The sequence below is a fragment of the Ranitomeya imitator genome, chromosome 1 (assembly GCF_032444005.1).
Source record: "Ranitomeya imitator isolate aRanImi1 chromosome 1, aRanImi1.pri, whole genome shotgun sequence".
Lineage (NCBI taxonomy): Eukaryota > Metazoa > Chordata > Amphibia > Anura > Dendrobatidae > Ranitomeya > Ranitomeya imitator.
In genome coordinates, this window is record NC_091282.1 from 193,540,598 (window position 1) to 193,561,365 (window position 20,768).

Here is a 20,768-nt window from a genome sequence, read left to right on the forward strand (position 1 = left end):
TGGGGCGGAAGGGTCTCCGCCGCCTTCTTGGAGAACACGTCTGCGTAAGACCAATATTGCTTGGGGAGAGAGGATAGATCTGCGGGTACCTCAGTAATAGCAACCTGAACGCACTCTCGGTGACACCTACCCCCACATGATTCACCCCATCCCAGAATTCTGCCTGAGGACCACTCGATGTGAGGAGAGTGGTACCGTAGCCAAGGTATCCCCAACAGGACCTCATCAATACCCTCAGGAATGACGAGCAGAGAAATAATCTCCTGATGGGATGGCGACAGGGACAGAGTAACAGGGATGGTCTGATGTGTTATCTGTGCGGGGAGTGTCGACCCATTCACCACTCGTACCGTTACTGGTTGAGATAGCATAACCAGGGGTATTGCGTGACATTGGGCGAAGGCAGAAGACATAAAATTGCCCTCCGCCCCAGAATCCACGCAGAGGTCTACCGAGTGGGAGGATGAGCCAAAGGTAATTGTCCCCTTAAAGGACAATTTGGAGGCAAACGTCGCAGTGTCTAGTGCACCTCCACCTACTACCACTAGACGCTGACGTTTCCTCGACCGCTGATGACATCTGGTGGCAAGATGTCCTGACTGTTGGCAAACATGGCAACCCTGGAGTGCACGAGCAGTCTGAGACTTAGATTCCGCTCGTGACACCACCTTAGGTTCCTGGAACTCAGGAGCCTGGACTGGAAATTCCAAAGGTTTGGCGAAGGTGGGAGCCAGCCGAAACCTCTGCCTACACTGGGCTCGCTCTAACCTCCGCTCGTGAAAACGGAGGTCAATGCGAGTAGATACTGCTATTAACTCCTCCAGTGTGGCGGGAATCTCCCTAGTGGCCAGAGCATCCTTAACGTGGTCAGCCAGCCCCCTCCAAAATATAGGGATAAGGGCTTTATTCGACCACTCCAAAAAGGCTGACCAAGGACGAGCCCTGAGTCAGTGCCAACAGTTGGAGCGCCGTGTCATGGGTGACACGAGGTCCTAGAAAGACCTGTTTCAGAGTGCTCAGGAATAACGGAGCACTCTGCACCACATGATCGCCACGCTCCCACAGCGGCGTAGCCCACTGCAACGCCCTGTCCGACAATAAGGAAATTATAAAGCCCACCTTAGCCCGCTCTGTAGGGAAATGAGAGGCCAGAAGCTCGAGATGTATTGAGCACTGACTCACGAAACCCCTACAGGACTTACTGTCACCAGAAAATTTCTCTGGTAGCGGGAAGCGAGATAGCGTCGGTACAGGAGCGGCAGTGGACAAGGTAGCTGCAGCCACACTTGCAGCCTGAACAGCGACAGCAGTAACATCCACAGCTGAGGTTGAACGCTCAAGAGCCGCTAACCTTCCCTCCAGCTGCTGGATGTACCGCTGTAAACGCTGGTCGTCCGCCATTTTACTAGCCAGACCCTGGCGCTAGTATTCTGTTAGGACTGGCGGAACGCACCAAGACAGATGGTATAGATGCGTTCGCAGTCCGGGGTCCACCGTGCAGGTGAAAACCTGCTGCTAGCAATTAGCAGACTATATGGCGGTACACTAGAGTATACACGCGTGGGTTAACCTCACCCAGCGTGAAAGAAGCAATCCTGTTAAGGCACAGGACCGCGGTACCGCACCTAAAGCGCGAGCAAGTAGTCAGCGAACTCAACCCCAACTGGGATTGAAGTCCGATTAGACCCTTGCTGGCGCAACACCGCAACTGGGTGTGAAATGAAACAGAAGAGCATGCAGTGCCGCACTGACGAACGCCACTAACCACCCAGGCTTGGGTAAGGAAAGCACAGAGGAAGTGCACGGCGCCGTACTGGCGGTCACAGCAACTGGACGCTATAATATGTGACTAGTGCTGTAGGATAAGTCGGGCGCTAGGTAGCAGCCATACACCTTCCGCGAACAGTCATACTATAGGGTAGGGGTATCCAAGGACGACTTGCACTCACAACATACACACATTAGCAATTGTTTGACAATACTAGCGCATGGCCGTGCAGTTTATATAGCAGCAGCACAGGAAATGGCCACAGCACTTTTGCCCTTCTAGGACCTGCCAAGAGGACCAATGGAATGTGCTGCAGAGCCTGAGCACATGACCCTCGATCTCCAACGGGAGACCTTATGCTGGGCATGCTCAGTACGTGCAGACAAGGACTTAGTCCCAGAGAAGTCCGCTCGCTGCTGACCAGCACAGACTTTAATAGCAGAGACTGGAGAAGCAGCAGTAACTCTCAGAACAGAGTGAGAATGAGCAAGACGCTGGGACCGACGTCCTTGCTGAGCAGACTCCACTGCGGCTGGACAAGAATGGGAGACCGCAGCGGAGGTGGCTCGAGATTCCCCCTGTGCAGAAGCGGGAACTTGACCCCTAACACACACCGCCGTACTATGAGGGGTCCTGTGCCAGTGCCAACAAGTGGGCCCCCCCTGCTTGCTCAGGATCACAGCACTTGCAAAGTTGAAATACTTACCTCTCCCTGCTCCACCGCTGTGACGTATTCCGTGTTTCCTGGGCCCACTAAAATCTTGAGCCAGCCCTACCCCCCCACAACTTTAGCCAAATGACCCCCTGTTTTCAATGCCTAACTATTATTCTAAAGTAAATTAAGATTGACAAGCTTAAGAAATAAGAATTGATGTTTTTGGCATTAAAATGGGCACTGTAGGTGTTTTTCTGTCCTCCACTCACTGCCGACTTTGATTCCCCATTGACTTGCATTGGGTTTCGTGTTTCGGTCGGCCCCGACTTTTCGAAATAATCGGCCGATTTCACCCGACCCGACTTTTAACAAAGTCGGGTTTCGCAAAACCCGACTCGATCCTATAAAAGTAAAAGTCGCTCAACTCTACAGACAACCATTCGCTATTGAAAAAGGAAAGAGAACTAATTAACTGCACCCAAGAAGTAGTTTATACATAATTTGTAATGCATCAGCGAGAATTCTGCCTCAACTGACTGCAACACAGGTCTTCAATTTGATCTCACGTGAACCTTTCTTCTTGGTTCTTGTGACATCTAGTGGACAATTCAAGCATTACATTGTTCCACATTCATACAAATGCAACTTACTACAAGTATAATGTAAGAACAGTGGCATGAAAAAATCCCTGGCACTGAAAAGTGACTAAACATTTGCCTCCTCCACTAAATCCAGTGTGACTTGCAGCACATAGGGAGGCTATGGGGGTGACATACAGCACATGGGGAGGCTATGGAGTGTCATGCAGCACATGGGGAGGCTATGGGGGTGACATGCAGCATATGGGGAGGTTATGGGGTGTCATGCAGCACATGGGGAGGCTATGGGGGTGACATGCAGCACATGGGGAGGCTATGGAGTGTCATGCAGCACATGGGGAGGCTATGGGGGTGACATACAGCACATGGGGAGGCTATGGAGTGTCATGCAGCACATGGGGAGGCTATGGGGGTGACATACAGCACATGGGGAGGCTATGGAGTGTCATGCAGCACATGGGGAGGCTATGGGGGTGACATGCAGCACATGGGGAGGCTATGGAGTGTCATGCAGCACATGGGGAGGCTATGGGGGTGACATACAGCACATGGGGAGGCTATGGAGTGTCATGCAGCACATGGGGAGGCTATGGGGGTGACATACAGCACATGGGGAGGCTATGGAGTGTCATGCAGCACATGGGGAGGCTATGGGGGTGACATGCAGCATATGGGGAGGCTATGGAGTGTCATGCAGCATATGGGGAGGTTATGGGGTGTCATGCAGCCCATAGGGAGGCTATGGGGTGTCATGCAGCACATGGGGAGGGTATAGGGGAGTTATGCAGCACATAGGGAGGCTATGGGGTGACATGCAGCACATGGGGAGGCTATGGGGGTGACATGCAGCACATGGGGAGGCTATGGGGGTGTCATGCAGGACATGGGGAAGCTATTGGGGTGCCATGCTGCACATGAGGAGGCTATGGAGTGTCATGCAGCACATGGGGAGGCTATGGGGGTGACATACAGCACATGGGGAGGCTATGGGGGTGACATGCAGCATATGGGGAGGCTATGGAGGTGTCATGCTGCACATGGGGAGGCTATAGAGTGTCATGCAGCACATGGGGAGGCTATGGGGGTGACATGCAGCATATGAGGAGGCTATGGAGGTGTCATGCTGCACATGGGGATGATATGCTGCACATGGGGAGGCTATGGGGGTGAAATGCTGCACATGTGGAGGCTATGGGGGTGACATTCTGCATATGGGGAGGCTATGGGGGTAACATGCTGCACTTAGGGCGGCTATGGGGGTCTCATGCAGTATATGGGGAGGCTGTGTGGGGCTTATGCTGTATATAAGGAGGCTGTGTGGGGCTCATGCTGTATATGGGGAGGCTGTGTGGGGCTCATGCTGTATATGGGAAGGCTGTGTGAGGCTCATGCTGTGTATAGGGAGGCTGTTTATAGCTCATGCCACATATGGGGGAGGCTGTGTGGGACTCATGCCACATATGGGGGAGGCTGTGTGGGGCTCATGCTGTATATGGGGAGGCTGTGTGGGGCTCATGCTGTATATGGGAAAGCTGTGTGAGGCTCATGCTGTGTATAGGGAGGCTGTTTATAGCTCATGCCACATATGGGGGAGGCTGTGTGGGACTCATGCCACATATGGGGGAGGCTGTGTGGGGCTCATGCCACATATGGGGGAGGCTGTGTGGGGCTCTTACAGTATATAAGGGGCCATGGGGCGCTCATACGATATACAGAATGGGCTGTACTTGGGTTCAAACGATATATAGGGGGATGTCAGCATACTTATTTCTGCTCAATATTAAGTGATACAATTAATATAATTATTAATAACATAACAATTATTATATATTGATATTAGTATTGAGCAGAATTAATTTCAGCCTATAGGTTCGGCCCTCCATAACAGTCACGGTCTCTCATGTGGCCCCTCGGAAAATTAATTGGCCACCCATGCCCTATGTCAATCCAATTGAGTTGGTTAGGGATGAGTTAGACCACAGCGAAGGTAAAGCTTCTGGGGATGCATTCAAGACTGATGGAAGCCATTCCAGGTGACTACCTGATGAAGTTGCCTTTGTGGTTTTGCTGCCTTTAGTCTAAACCTACAATGTGCACATTCCAATAAGAACAAGGACAATCATTGCATGAACAGGGGTGTCCAAACTTTGAGTAGTAATGTTTATCGATAGCTTAGAATATTGTTATGCAGACATAAAAGGGAATCTGTCACCGCATTTGAGCTATATCACCTATTAATATGGGAATGCAGGTTACAGCAAGCTGAAAAAAAGTCCTACCTGTGTGTCTCATATCAGATGTCTTGTTGAGAAATTCGCTTTTATCCAGTAATGTAAATTAGGCTATGGGGAGGCCATTGCCCAGAAGATAACCCTGCCTCTGCACTTCATTATTCTATGAATCATCTCCCACAGCATCACTCTGTCCCTGTGCTTGTCCAGATATCTCGAACCTGCACATTCCATCTCTCGGCGTTCTTCTTCAGTGTTCGGCCCTTCCATATGCATAGGCTTCACGTTATTACTGTGCAGGTGCCGGTGAGTCACAGCCACATATTATGCACCACTGATATTAAGCATACAGCGGAGGAAGCTGCCGACTGTTTTTTTATTTCTGCTACGCACGCAGGTGGTGCACATGGTTTGTGGACCCACTGTGCCGGACTTGCCTAGGAGGGGTGTAGCTAAGCTGCTGTCAGATGTTCACTGGAGCTTCTGATGGTGGAGTCAGGCTTGGCTGCAGACAGCCAGCAGGTACCACTATAGGCAGTCCCCAGTACTGCAGCTGCTGACCCCTGCATATTCAGGTTGTAGCAGTCCAGAGACACAGAACACATGTGCAGGCACTGGCTGGACTAGGAACAGGAACATTGGGTTCAGGACTAGCTGCACAAGGACAAGGGACAACAACATATGAGTCGCCAGCCAGGGCCGTGGGGTACTCGGTACCAGGTCCTGCGTTTCACGGGGATGTCACGGTGGCTGCGACCTGGTCCATGGCCCTGGGCGCCCATGTAAAAGGGGAAGGTCTATAAAGGGAATAAAGTTTGTGTTCGTAATGCCACCTGTGGTATTCGGTCAGTGGGGACCGACGCTGCTTCAAGGGGTCCTCTGGGGTGATGTTATGGCAGCTAGATGGTATAACTTCCCACAGGTGAAAGTATATCCCCAGGGCTCCCGATGTGTAAATAGAAGATGGTGAGGAGTGCAGTAAAGAATGAGGACACAAGGTTTGCAGTCTCTTTACCTTGGTTTACTGAAGACAGATGCTATCTTTCTCTCTGTCCCCCGGGTAGGATAGGACATAACCCGTATGACTGGTGGCTTGAGGCTGTTTATAGGGACTCTAGCACACCCCGGCCTCTGAGGGGTGCCACCATGCCTCCTGGGTGTTAGGTAGGACAGGTAACGTAGAGTTCAGCTGTCCAGCCGGTCTCTGATGTAAGCCCTAAAGGTCTTTAGACCCTCGGTGTTCCGGCTACCAGTCTCTGCACCTCAGAAGGAGGCAGCCTGCTCGGGGATGGTCTCCCCCTGGTATTCTCTCCTGTGCTTTGCTCTCTGCAATGTATTCGGCTCTCTGTATGTCTCTTTCCAGGAGCTGGAGCACTGCGACTCTACAGCTCCGTAAAACCTTCTGCTGTCTCAGACTGATCCAGTCCGTCTCCTGACTGGACCTTCCTGGAACTGACTAACTTTTCCTACAGACTACCAGTTATATATAGATGGGGAGTCACCTAGCAAGTAGGATCAAAAGCTCCCCCTGGTGGCCTGGAGTGTGAATGTGTTGCATGTTTGCGGTAGCTGGTTACAGTTATCCCTTCTTGCCTTCAAGCGTAACATCACTCTCCCTGTGAGGAAAGCAATGCTACTGTGACGACCAGGACCCTGGGGCGCCACACATATTCAACAGACTGGGCACACCAGGACCACACGTCTTGGTTTGTATGTATCCTGGAAAGTTATGTGTCATTGGGAAAAGCTTTTAGTATTTTTTTAAAGGCTTTTCTGATCACATATCTTGGCATAAAATATACAACTCTATCAGGGTTAAATCTGTAAATTAAAGTTGCAATGTAACATCGATTTCACCCTATGAACTGGCGAGTGACTGGCTATGGCAAAAATTACAATGCCCTTCTCAAACTTCTTTCCACATAAGTAATAACATTTTTCTGGTTCTCCGTTCTGGGGTGTGGAGCATTGTGACCTGCTCATTGAAAATATAGACTGCCTTTCGGATGAGTGAAGGACTTGACAGACTAATATATATATATATTTTTTACACCATGTACTATGTAAAAACCCTACTGTGGGTTTATGCCTAGCATGGTTGACCAACAAAAGATGTGTATTGTCCTATTATTCAGCCTATGTCCCTTTGTAAGGCTACTTTCACACTGGCGTTTTTTTTAATACGTCGCAATGCGTCGTTTAGGGGAAAAAACGCATCCTGCAAAGTTGTTTGCAGGATGCGTTTTTGCCCCATAGAGTTACATTACCGACGCATTGCGTCGTATTGACACACGTCGCAACCGTCTTGCGACGGTTGCACCGTGTTGTGGCGGACCGCCGGGAGCAAAAAACGTTAAATGTAACGTTTTTTGCAGCTGACGGACCGCTTTTTCCGACCGCATATGCGCGGCCAGAACTCCGCCCCCACCTCCCCGCACCTCATAATGGGGTAGCGGATGCGCCGGAGAAATGCATCCACTGCACCCGTTGTGCAGCACATCCAACGCTAGCGTCGGAATCTCGGCCCGACGGGCCGAATCGGACGCTAGTGTGAAAGTAGCCTAACCTGACACAAAGTGCTCTACCAAATTGAAAGTTTCACACATCTGTGAAACATTGACTGTTCTCATATTGGAATACTCGGACCAACCACCGAGTGTCCCTGGGATAACTGCTTCATAGGCATATATGAAACAGCACAGGTTGGGAGAGCTTCCAGTCAGGCCGGATCTTCCGATCCTAACATGGACCATTATTAACAGATGTGTTAAGCCGGCCTGAATGTATTCTCCCATCCAGTGTAACATTGTTCAGAGATTTAGTGTGCACCATAATTATAGGCACTGACAAGTGTACTTCATTTATTCTCAAAAGGCAAGGAAAGTGAAAAAACGATTAAAAAACTATGCAATGCTCACCCTGTACGCCACCTCGGCCCCAGCATCGCTGGTACAGATGACTATAAGAAACTTTGTATTGCATCTTATTAGAGAAATCAGTTTTGTTCCGCACAGACCCTTCTTCCCCTGAACTTGTCATCCACTTGGAAAAAACACCATAGATCTGTTTTGCTGAAGCAAGACAGAGTGCAGGCTCACTTATACTCTATGGAGGAGAAGGGAGAAGAAACAGGCTGAGGGAACCACAGCATCCAGTAAACTCAGCTCAGCTGTATAATCTCCTCCATGTTGCTGCACTTTGTCTATGTGAGCTAAAAAATGAAGGAAGAGCAGGAATTCCTCTCTGTGCGCTGCGCTGCATGGCAAAGATCACTGCGGCTCAGCTCCTTTTTCAAGCTCTCAGAAGATTGCAAATTAGAGAAAGCTCATACAGAGGGGAAAACTGTTGAAAATTCAGAATACAAGTCATATAATGATCAGACATACTGTAATTCATTCTCCACTCACAGAAAAGTTTATTGTGCAAAGTTACTTGAAAGTATGATTCCCCATTAGAACAGGGATCCCCCCAACCTGTGTCTTGGGAGCCACATGTGGCTCATGGGGTCACAATGATGACTTTTGTCAGTAACCCTGCACAGAAGAACAGATGGATGAGCATACACCGGCATATAAATATGATAAGCTGGAGGTAGGAACGATGCCAGTCAGAGGAGGTGTTCGAAGTTTGATGGAAAAGTGTGGTGTGTTTGATGCAAGAATAGTGAATGGGGGTAAAGTTGGTCTCACTATGGGGAGAGGGGGGGACTAGAGGTGCTGGATGTGATTCACGACCATCTCTGAGCTGAATCTGGCTTTCAATGCCCAAAAAATTGGGGACAACTGCATTATAAGGATCTTATACTAATTTTAGCATGTTAAACCAGATTTCAGTCACGGGGAGACACCAGCATGGTTTCAGTCACCGCTCTGTGTACAGAGAGGTGCGTCTGTATCGGCGCCCCGGGCTCTGACTGACAGCAGCTCATCATTAGGGCAGGCTGTCAGTCCGTTACAGACACACCTCTATATGCACAGAGTGGCGACTGAAACCTCGCCGACGACGCCTTTGTGACTGAAACCTGAACATTCTTCCTGGCACCGGGGGTCTCATTGCCGATGCCGGCCAGACTGACAAAAACCGGACATTTCTGCCAGAAATCCGCATGCATTTTTACCGCGATTTTGACGCGTTTTTTCCCAAATGCATAGAATTGCAGGAAAAACGCAGAAAATCCGCAAAAATAATGAACATGCTCATTTTTTTACCGCGATGCGTTTTTTTTAGCTTTTTTACCGCAAAAAACACGCGAAAAAACCTGAACGTGTGCACATAGCCTTAACGTACAGGTTGTTAACCCCATATCTGCAGTTTTTTTTCACGTGACAGGTTCATTTTAAGAATGTATTAGTTAAAACGGATAAAACTAGGATGGAACTGCAGTGAAGTCAGTCATCTGTTTTACATGGATCCCCATAGACTTTCGTGGCCAAGTCTGATCCGCTAAATGGATGAGAATAGAAGACAATTAGTCTCTGTATGTATAAGAGTCTGTGTGGAATAATGAAACTATGAGTCTGTGTGCAGCATTGTGAATACAGATTAAAAAGTGACCCTGACAGCTGATACATGCTGCCCAATCCACAGGCAGCATGTATCATACACTGGTGGTATGAACTCAGCCATGCATGTTTGACTCGAACACTGCGGCGTTTCAGAGAAAAGCAGACTTTGAAAGCCTCTGGGGACCGGGCCGCTCTGGAGACTAATTGGACAGGCGGGTCCCCCATGGCTTCTCCCTGCCCGGTGCCCTGGATTGACAGGTTTCTTTCTGTTCTGGTGTGTCGCCTCTCATGGCTTTTTGCCTATCAGTTTTATCTCCCAAAATATACGGTCTCTCCAAACCAAATGTCAAATTGAGTAGTATTTTTTCTTTTATTTTTAACCAAAACCCCCACTTTTTTCCATGGTTCGTGTCTGGTATCGCCACCTAATTCCTATGCAGGTTACTGTGCCCAAGCTCTGACACCAGTGTGTGAGCTAAGAAAGCACACCCTTAGGCCGGTTTCACACGTCAGTGCCTCCGGTACGTGTAGTGACAGTTTTCTCACATACCGGAGACACTGACACACTTAGACCCATTCAAGTGAATGGGTCTATGCAGATGTCAGTGTTTTGATGGACTGTGTCCATGTGCAAAACATGCAGACATGTCCGCTTTTACCCGGACACATGGCCCGCCAACGTCCCGCACATGGAGAACAGTGTACATTGTCCTCCGTGCACATGGACAGCCGCGGGGGAAGCAGCGCTAATGTTAGCTGTTGTTCCTCTGCGTGTGGTGCTGAACCTGGCTTTCATAGATTCTCCCCTGCTGTGCGGCAAGCAGCATGGGACAATGAATGGAAGAAAAAACTAATGAGGTCCCCCTTATATTTTACAACCAACCCGGCAAAACTCACAGGTGCGGACTGCTATTCTCAGGCTGGTAAGGGGCCATGGATATGGGCCCTCCCAGCCTAAAAAAGCAGCCCGCAGCTGCCCAGAAAAGTTGCATCTATTAGATGCGCCAATTCTGAAGCTTTGCTCGGATCTTCCCACTTGCCCTGTAATTGTGGCAGGTGGGGTAATGAGGGGTTAATGTCACCTTCCTATTGTAGACGTTATAATAAATATGAGTGGGTGATATCCGCGCTGCTGTGATAGAACAAATCCAGATATAGTTGTAATACACTTTGGCGATTTATTCAATGCGTTTCAAAACCTATGGCTTCTTCTTCAGGACATTACCACAGGGACATGTCTCTGAGAAGTCAGCTTGCCAACCTGTGGATCTGCAGCAGCTGACATCTACATGCTCTTACTCTGCACCATCAGGTGAGCAGTTCTCTGACATTGATTGGAGTAATCCATGGAATAAGACCCTATTTGCGCTTTTTTGCTTCCTATTATTCTACTTCCTATTGTAAGGTGACATTAAGACGGCTTAGTAATGGAGAGGTGTCAATAAGACACCTATCCATTACTAATCCTATAGTTGTTAAAGGGTTAATCAAACACACCACACAGTAAGAAAAAAAGTCTTTTAATTTTATATTATTATACATTTTTATAGCGCCATTTATTCCATGGTGCTTTATATGTGAATATGGGGCAAATATAGACAAATACATTAACCCCTTCATGACCGGGGGATTTTTCGTTTTTCCGTGTTCGTTTTTCGCTCCCCTCCTTCCCAGAGCCATAACTTTTTTATTTTTCCGTCAATTTGGCCATGTGAGGGCTTATTTTTTGCGGGACGAGTTGTACTTTTGAACGACATCATTGGTTTTAGCATGTCGTGTACTAGAAAACGGGAAAAAAATTCCAAGTGCGGTGAAATTGCAAAAAAAGTGCAATCCCACATTGGTTTTTTGTTTGGCTTTTTTTGCTAGGTTCACTAAATGCTAAAAATGACCTGCCATTATGATTCTCCAGGTCATTACGAGTTCATAGACACCAAACATGACTAGGTTATTTTTTATCTAAGTGGTGAAAAAAAATTCCAAACTTTGCTAAAAAAAAAAAAAAAAAAAATTGCGCCATTTTCCGATACTCGTAGCGTCTCCATTTTTCATGATCTGGGGTCGGTTGAGGGCTTATTTTTTGCGTGCCGAGATGACGTTTTTAATGATAGCATTTCGGTGCAGATACTTTCTTTTGATCGCCCGTTATTGCATTTTAATGCAATGTCGCGGCGACCAAAAAAACGTAATTCTGGCGTTTCGAGTTTTTTTCCCGCTACGCTGTTTAGCGATCAGGTTAATACTTTTTTTATTTGATAGATCGGGCGATTCTGAGCGCGGCGATACCAAATATGCGTAGATTTGATATTTTTTTTATTGATTTATTTTGATTGGGGCGAAAGGGGGGTGATTTAAACTTTTATGTTTTTTTTTATTTTTTTCACATTTTTTTAAACTTTTTTTTTTTACTTTTGCCATGCTTCAATAGCCTCCATGAGAGGCTAGAAGCAGGCACAACCCGATCGGCTCTGCTACATAGCAGCGATCTGCTGATCGCTGCTATGTAGCAGAATTGCACGTGTGCTGTGAGCGCCGACCACAGGGTGGCGCTCACAGCGACGGGCAATCAGTAACCATAGAGGTCTCAAGGACCTCTATGGTTACCATTCACAAGCATCGCCGACCTCCGATCATGTGACGGGGGTCGGCGATGACGTCATTTCCGGCCGCCCGGCCGGAAGCGGTAGTTAAATGCCGCTGTCTGCGTTTGACAGCGGCATTTAACTAGTTAATAGGTGCGGGCAGATCGCGATTCTGCCCGCGCCTATTACGGGCACATGTCAGCTGTTCAAAACAGCTGACATGTCCCGGCTTTGGTGCGGGCTCACCGCGGAGCCCTGCATCAAAGCAGGGGAGCCGGCATCGGACGGTATAGTACGTCCGATGCCGGTAAGGGGTTAAACATGAGCAAAAAACAAGGCACACAGGTACAAAAGGAGGGAGGACCCTGCCTGCGAAGGCTCACAGTCTACAGGGGATGGGTGAGGATACACTAGGTGAGGGTAGAGCTGGTTGTGCGGCGGTTCAGTAGATTGAGGAACACTGCAGGCTGTAGGCTTGTCGGAAGAGGTGAGTCTTCAGGTTCTTTTTGAAGGTTTCTATGGTAGGCGAGAGTTTTATGTGTTGGGGTAGAGTTCCAGAGTATGGGGGAAGCACGGGAGAAGTCTTGGATGCGGTTGTGGGAAGAAGATGAGAGGGGAGTAGAGAAGGAGGTTTTGAGAGGATCGGAGGTTGAGTATAGTTAGGTGCCGGGAGACCATGTCACAGATGTATGGAGGAGACAGGTTGTGGATATCTTTGTATGTCATTGTGAGGGTTTTGAACTGGAGTCTCTGGACTATAGGACACCAGTGAAGGGCTTGGGAGAGGCTGGGGAATAGCGGGGAGACAGGTAGATTAGTCGGGCAGCAGAGTGTAGGATGGATGGGAGTGGTGCCAGAGGGGAGTCCAGAGAGTAGGAGGTTGCTGTAGTCAAGGCGGGAGATGATAAGGGCATGCACTAGTGTTTTTGTGGTGTCGCGGTCAAGGAATGCGCAGATTCAGGAAATTCATGGCATTTTCCCACGCTGAAGAGTTCATTTTAGTTCAGGCCGCCAGGGAGCGCAGCTTCGGTGATGTCACCGCTAGTCACTGAAGCTTCACTCCCAGCGTTTCATTCATTCATTCACCAGCAGTTTACAGCCGGGAGCGGTCGCATTAGCAGCGCTCCCGGTTGTAAACTAAATGCCCCTAGATATGGATTACTGCGTGGAACTGACTGTACGCCGGACAGGTATAGATATATTTGTTACACCGGAGAAACAGGAGTCAAAACTGGCCAAAAAGTAACAAAGAATCACATTTATTGAAAATTCATATCACTTTCACCTAAAAACATCCATATAGTATATAGTGAATAACAGTTTATAAGAAATACATTGTGACTATATCCATGGATACACCCAATGATCCAGGTTCACGAGGTGGGACAATAGTAAGTTTAGTACCATGACAAAGTATTTATTACCTACACATGAATGCTAGTAAGTCCGATGCATAGCAATTAAAGCAAATGGTACAATTGCACAAGCTATGCTAGCAAGATCGCCATACATCATAAATAAACAGACTGCAACATGTGAGATTAAGTAAGGGGGCTAATTACCCACATGTCTCAAAGTGTCCCGTCTGGATCCTGGTCACGTACCCCAACGCGCGTTTCGCGTTCGTGTGTTACCGCTTCCTCAGGGGGCGTGGCTAAATAGGGATCTCAGTCCGGTGTAAATAATGATTACATCCGATCACGTGATAAAGTGAAATTGATCAGTGCGCATGTGTGGAACGAAGGCAGATTTCCTCGCTGCGCCTCAAGCCTCAGCCCCAGTGAACAGGTCCAGGTCATGTGAGTGGGTCAGCGCCACGCCCACATCACACAGCACGGGACTGCCACCAAGAAAAAGGTAAAGAGCAGCGTGAGTTTTGCCAGGTTGGTTGTAAAATATAGGGGGGCCCCCATGTCGGCTTATTCTTTCATTCTTTCTCCCCTGCTCGCTGGCCGAGGAGGGGAGAACAGACGACATCCGGATTCAGCACAACACGCAGGGGAACAGCGCTTCCCGGCGGCTGTCTGTGGGGTCCTGAGGCAGCACCCGGTTGCCACACGGATGTATCACACGGACACATATCTCCGGTACCGTGTTTACCGGTACTGGAAATATCAGGACTTGTGAAACCGGCCTTAATCTAATCCTTGTAAGGGTATGTGCACACAGTCTTTTTGCAAAGTTTTCAAAGCAGAATCTCCAAATATTTGAGGATTTGGATTATTTTTGTTCAGTTTCTGTTCCAAAAAATCCTAAAAACCTCCTCAGTGTGTACATGGTGGAAAGCTACATTTACTGAGTTTAGGCTTTTTTGCAGCAACAGGTTGGCTCAGATCCTCATCAAAAGCAGCGTAAAAGCTCGCAGTATAGTTTTTTTCTTTGGTTTTCTAAAACACCTTGAGAAAGAAAAAGCGCGTATAAGCGGATTCTGAAGGAACCCAAAGTAATGACCACCCCAAACACCTTCCAATAACGGAGCGGTCCCTGAAGAGGTTTCTGCTTGAAAACCCCCATGTGCACACGGCCTTACTCATATTCCGTCTCCATGGCGGCTATCGGTCCTGCTGGGCTACTACAGTAGAAAGCTTCAGCAGCCATCTCCAATCCCCTCAGTACTGTGTGGGCTGGAGCAGGACCCCTCACAGTAACCCCACAAGCCGGCCGCTCATCATTATCACATCGCCGGTTCGACTTCCAAGGCTGTCGCTCTCTCGACGTCATAAAGCTGATGCGGCCATGCTGCTCTGCCCAAAGTGCCAGTAACACGCTGATTGGCTAGCCTCGCAGTCACATGACTAGAGTGACGTGTCCCGGGAAGTGGCTGGTGTAGATGTCTGGAACGGGTTCGTGAATTGTAACGTGGAGCGCTGGAGAAGCGGGCGGCGATCCGGAGATCTAGGACCCGTCCTGCGGCGACATCCCGGCCGCCTGCGCGTCTGCTGCGGACACGTCACATTCCGGCGCCATCATGATTAAAGCCATCCTCATCTTCAATAACCACGGCAAGCCCCGGCTGTGCAAGTTCTACCAGCACTACGTGAGTGACGTCACCGGCACCTGCCGGGCTCTGTACTGGTGTGGGGACCACAGGTCCCAGCAGCCTGCATTAGTCGGGTCCGGGCGATCTTGTGTTCTTGTGCTTTCATGCCCCCCAAGACCCAGTTGTTGTGCTTCTGTGGGGCAGCTGTAGTCATCAGTGCCTCCATCCACTTTACCATATAATGGGGGAGAATAATTCCACTAGTGGATGTTGGGTTCTGATTGGCGGCCGGTGTGGGGTGAAGCGGACCTGGAGTAGGAGGCTCAGGCTTGGTGACCCGATCAGGGATATTTACATTCTAGTGGTTAAAAACATTCTGAATATTTGTGGATGGTGCGGAGCGAGGACCTGTATTTTGTATCGAGCTGATGGTTTTATCGACACCATTTGGGGTCCTTATCACGCCTTCCCCGCTCCTTTTTATTTTTTGTGACGTTTCAATTGTTTCTTCATTTCGGCATTTAGCGTATGATTCGAATAACGTTATACATTTATCAGACCTTTACAGACACAGCAATGCCAAATATGCTTTATTTATGTATTTTTCTTTTTTTTTTTCAGTGTCTTGAACTTGTGATTGGTAATCTCTTGTTCTGTGTAGTGAAAACTACATTCTATGAAAACGAGCCATAGGCCGATCTTCATAAGAGGACCAAGATGGTTGTAATGGGGGCCTCCAGTAGGCTGCCATGCCATGAAAATCCATGGGGGCTATTCACTTGTTGCAGGTGTACAGGGGATGAAGGGTGCCATGTAGCATCGGCAACCATTCCATTTAATAGCCACCGTCAATGATTGGCACTGGCATTTAAATGGTTAAAGGGAACCTGTCACCAGGTTTGGCCGATATGAGATACAGCCACCACCTTTCAGGGCTGATATACAGCAATGTATAATGCTGTATATGTGCGCCCAATCCGACCTGAAAGACAAGAAAAAGACCATTTATTAGAATGCTGTATATCAGCTCATGGTCTTGTCACCAGGTTTGTCCCATATGAGATAAGTTCCCTTTTAACGGCAGCGATGAGGGCTATAAGAGGCAGATGCCAGATGTATTACACAGCTGGCATTGTCTGGCTATGGTGTAAGCTCCATCCCTGAGCCTGCTCCATTCACTCTCGTGAAAATAATAAAAAAAAAATCACATTTTCCCCATAAAAATGTACTTTTGGCTCCAAATTTTTTATTTTCACATTGGTAACAGGAGAAAATGGACCTCCAAAATTTGTTGTGCAATTTCTCAGGAGTGCGTCAATAACCCATATGTGGGGGGAAAACTACTCTTTGGCGCAGGGCTCGGAAGGTAAGGAGCACTGTTTGACATTTTGAACACAAAAACTGTTGGAATCGAGGGCGGACGCCATGTTGCGTTTGGAGAGTCCCTGCAGTGCTTAAACAGTGGAAACCCCCCAAAAGTGACCCTATTTTGGAAACGACCCCTCAAGTAATTCTTATAGGGGTGTACCGATCATTTTTTAACCTACATGTAATTCACAAATTTTTAAAACGTTTCATATGCGAGAACAAAAAAATATTTTTTTTCCACTAAAATACTGTTTTGGCACCGAATTTATAATTTACACCAGTGTTAATGGGAAAAATTGGACCCCAATGTGTTGTGCAATTTCTCCTGAATGCAGCAGTACCACACATGTGGTTGTACACTATTGTTTGAGCACACGGCAGGGATCGGATGGGAGGGAGCGCTACTTGGCTTTTAGAATGCAGATATCATTTGAGTAGATTGTGGGCTCCATTAGCCGGACCACTGAGGTGCCAGAACCCCCCAGGTGGCCCCATATTGGAAACTTCACTGCCTAAGGATTTCATCTAGGGATGTAGTGAGTATTTGGAACCCATAGGTTCCTCACAGAATTTTATCACATAATTTTATATCATTGAGACGTGGAAATATGACATGTTCATGGTAAGAATGTAATTTTTATATTTGCTGCATATTTGTCAGGTACACAAGGGTTAATAGGTGAAACTAGGCCCCATAATTTTTTTACACAACTTCTCCTAAATGCGGTGATGCCCCATATGTCATCAGAAATTACTGTTAGGCTATTGGAGCACAGATTTTGCTAGAATAGTTTACGGGTGACATTTGTGGAGCCCCGTAGGTGCCAGAACAGCAGAAGAACTCCAAAAGTGACCCGATTGTAGAAGCTTCACCTCTCAATGTATTCATCTACGGCTGCAGTGATTATTTTGTAACATCCACACCAGGCTTTTTTTCTGGAGAATTGCAGATCTGTCAGTCTAGTGTCCATACATTGTGCCCCCATACATTGTGCCCAGCTTGTGCCTCTGGCGATACGCAGCTGTAAATTAAGTGCCTTCTCTCCATTACAATAATGCCAAACATGTGGCTGCTCACTGCGGTTTATGCACAGTGGGGCTCAGAAGAAGGAGGGCATTTGGATTTGGAGTGCAGAATTCACTGGATTTTATTTGAAGGGGCAGGAGCCAGGTCACTTTTCCAGAGTCTTTGTTCTACCAGTAACAGAAGAACCCTCTATAGTTCCAGTGACAGATGACGGACCTGAGTGGGGGCTGGTTTTGTGCAGGATAAATTATTAGTTTTTATTGGTAACATTTTGGGGTTCATAGTAATTTCTTTCGATCGCTTTCAGTATAAGGCTGGAATCACATTCTTGTTTTCTATGCTGAGCACTAATGTCTGAATTTCCGTGTTAATCCCACAAAAACGCGAGTCAGATGAAACGCCCAACGGGACCACCCACCATGAGGCAGATGGAGACACTTCGTTTGGCATAGATAGTATCCATCTTTTTAGGTGTGCACAGATCTGTGTTCGCCCACACTTGTGCGCTTAAAAGATGCCTAAAATGATGGGACACCGCAGGAACAGAGACCAGTCCAAAGTGACTCTACCTATCTCATAAGTGAGTGAATCCATCTGGGGTTTTGTCTTTTGTGGAATTTACACTTAAGCCACGACGTAAGCGCTCAGTGGTGAGCGCAGGATAAATGTGAGCCGAGCCTTATTTAGATTTTTGGGAGGTAGAATGAACAAATGTACAGCAGTATAAGAATAGTTCTTTTTATTTTTATGCGGTATAAGTGATCGGGCGGATTTATTCTTCGGGTCGGTGCAATTACAGCGATACCAGATTTGTTTAGGTTTTTTTAATGCTTTGCTAATATCACACAGTGAAAATGTTTTTTTTTATAAAAAGTATTTTTTGTAACCTTTATTATTTTTATTGGGTATATGACAGTTTTTGATTCTTTTTTTTTATTCAGATTTTTCATTTTAATTTTTTTTTATTTTTTATGCCGTTCACCATGCAGTAAAAGTGATAAGGCCGATTTGTTCATCAGGACGATATGATTACAGCGATACCTGATTTACCATATATTGTTTTTTTATGCTTTGCTACTTTTACAGAGTAAAACCATATTTTACAAAAATAATTTTTTTTTACATTGTCCTATTCTGAGAGCTGTAACCTTTTAATTTTTTTTTCTGAATGAGCAATATTAAGGCTTGTTTTTTTGATTTATACCATCTTTTTTTCGCATACGACTTTTTGATCTTTTTTTTATTTTTATTAACTTTTTTGTGTCTGTATGATGAAAAAATGAAATTTTTGGCGTGTTTCTTTTTCCTGGCGTTTGATATACGGAATAAGTAAGGTACCGTACCAGTTTGACAGCGTTTTACACTGTGTTGTGAGTGGCAAAACAGCTTTTCGTGATTTTTATATTTTTTAATTTTTTTTACATATTTTATTTAAATTTTTTCACACTGCTACTTAGTCCCACCTTGGGACATGTCTAATTTTAATTTTGATTTTTCGTCTCGTACACTGCAATGCATCAGCCTGTCAGTGTCTCACTGACACAGCCTGTGTGTCCTGGCGTATAGCTGGAGCTCACAGGCCACCGTAACCTGGGGTCATCACGTGACCTCATGGTACTATGGTAACCATCGTCACTCACGATTATCATCGCGGGGGTCCTATGGTTACAAAGGGGGTCTTGTTTCCCCCTTGCGACTGACTAAATACCTCTGTCGCGATTAACAGCGGTATTTAAGGGGTTAATTGGCCTGTATCCGCTTCAAAACATATCAGGGCCGATGACACAGGGTGTCAGCTGTCGTGTATAGCTGGCACCTATGGGAATTGAGGCCGCAGCAGAGGCAATAAGGCCCTTTAATGACCACCGTTTTAATGCGTATCAGCGGTCGTTAAGGGGTTATTGTGGGGTTTTCATTCTGAAATATACTAAACAGACTGCTTCAAGCACTCTTCGAAAACTTTCTTGCAAATTATGAAGCAGATCCACCTCAAAATCCACATAACAAAACTCTAGAGATATCCAAAAGCTCTTCTGTTTTTTTTTTAATGCTCCCATATCACAAACTGTTCTTCAGTCACCCTCCCCTGGTCCAGCACCGAGTCTCCACTACTGCTCCCTGTGTCTGTTATTGTCTGCAGTGCTGATGTCATGTCTACAGTGCTGCAGACAATCAGTAAGTTAAGTGGCTTGTGCCGTCTACTGTTGCAGAATCGATGAGTTTACTGATTGGCTGCAGTGCTGTCGACTTGACGGCAGTTCTGCTGATAATAATAGGCACTGGGAGAAGCGGCAGACACTCAGCACTGGACCCGGGGAGGGTGAGTAAAGTGGAGTTTCATTTTTTTGTTGTTGTTAAATAAGCTACAGCCTAAGGAAAAGGAACTAGAAAACCCCTATAATAGAGGATTTTCTCCCAAGTTATTAATACTTCTTGCTTCATGTTGTCTCCTCCAGGGAAGCGCTGCTTGCTCTCGTTTTCTGCCGTGACACATCAATGCATTTCTATGCATTCACAGAACATTTTCACCAGTAATGTGACATTGACTCATTTGTGTATCTGGATGACAACGAGGGGCCTCGGCCTGCCTGCTGTCTCTCACATGACCCCATGTAATGTGATTTTAGTGAGGGCTGGCCAGCAACAAAGGCTGCGTTACATAAGGAGGGGGCCGTGAATGCCCCCTAACAATGGCGACTCACTAAGCACATGATGAATCTGTCGTCTCTTGATCAGTGAAGAGCAGCGATTGTGCCTTATTTACTCTCCTATCCATGGTATACGAATGAAAGGTTGCCTTGTATAACTATAGAGAAGCGTCACTAAAATGTAAGGGGTCTTATCAGTAAGGTATTAAAGGCAAGGCCCACACATACTTGTACATTAGGAGCTGAATTTGCCTTAGTTCCATAATAAACACACTTTTTTTTTCTTTTTTCTCCTTTAGCCTATGTGCACACAGAGGTTTTTGCTTAGTTTTCGGAGCAGTAACTTGGTGTACTATTGTTCAGGCTTTCAAATGTTTTTTAATCACCTCAGGTTTCTGAAATCGC

At 47.0% G+C, this 20,768-nt stretch overlaps 1 protein-coding gene across 1 annotated transcript in view; it reads left to right on the plus strand.

Moving 5' to 3' along the window:
• Positions 1-15,142: 15,142 nt before the first annotated feature.
• AP3S1 (adaptor related protein complex 3 subunit sigma 1) overlaps positions 15,143-20,768 on the plus strand; it is a 120,059-nt gene continuing 114,433 nt past the window's right edge. The window contains exon 1 of the mRNA XM_069753178.1: positions 15,143-15,377. Within this exon, the coding sequence (XP_069609279.1) occupies positions 15,309-15,377 (69 nt within the window). The 5' untranslated portion in view covers positions 15,143-15,308. The remainder of the gene's footprint in view (positions 15,378-20,768) is intronic.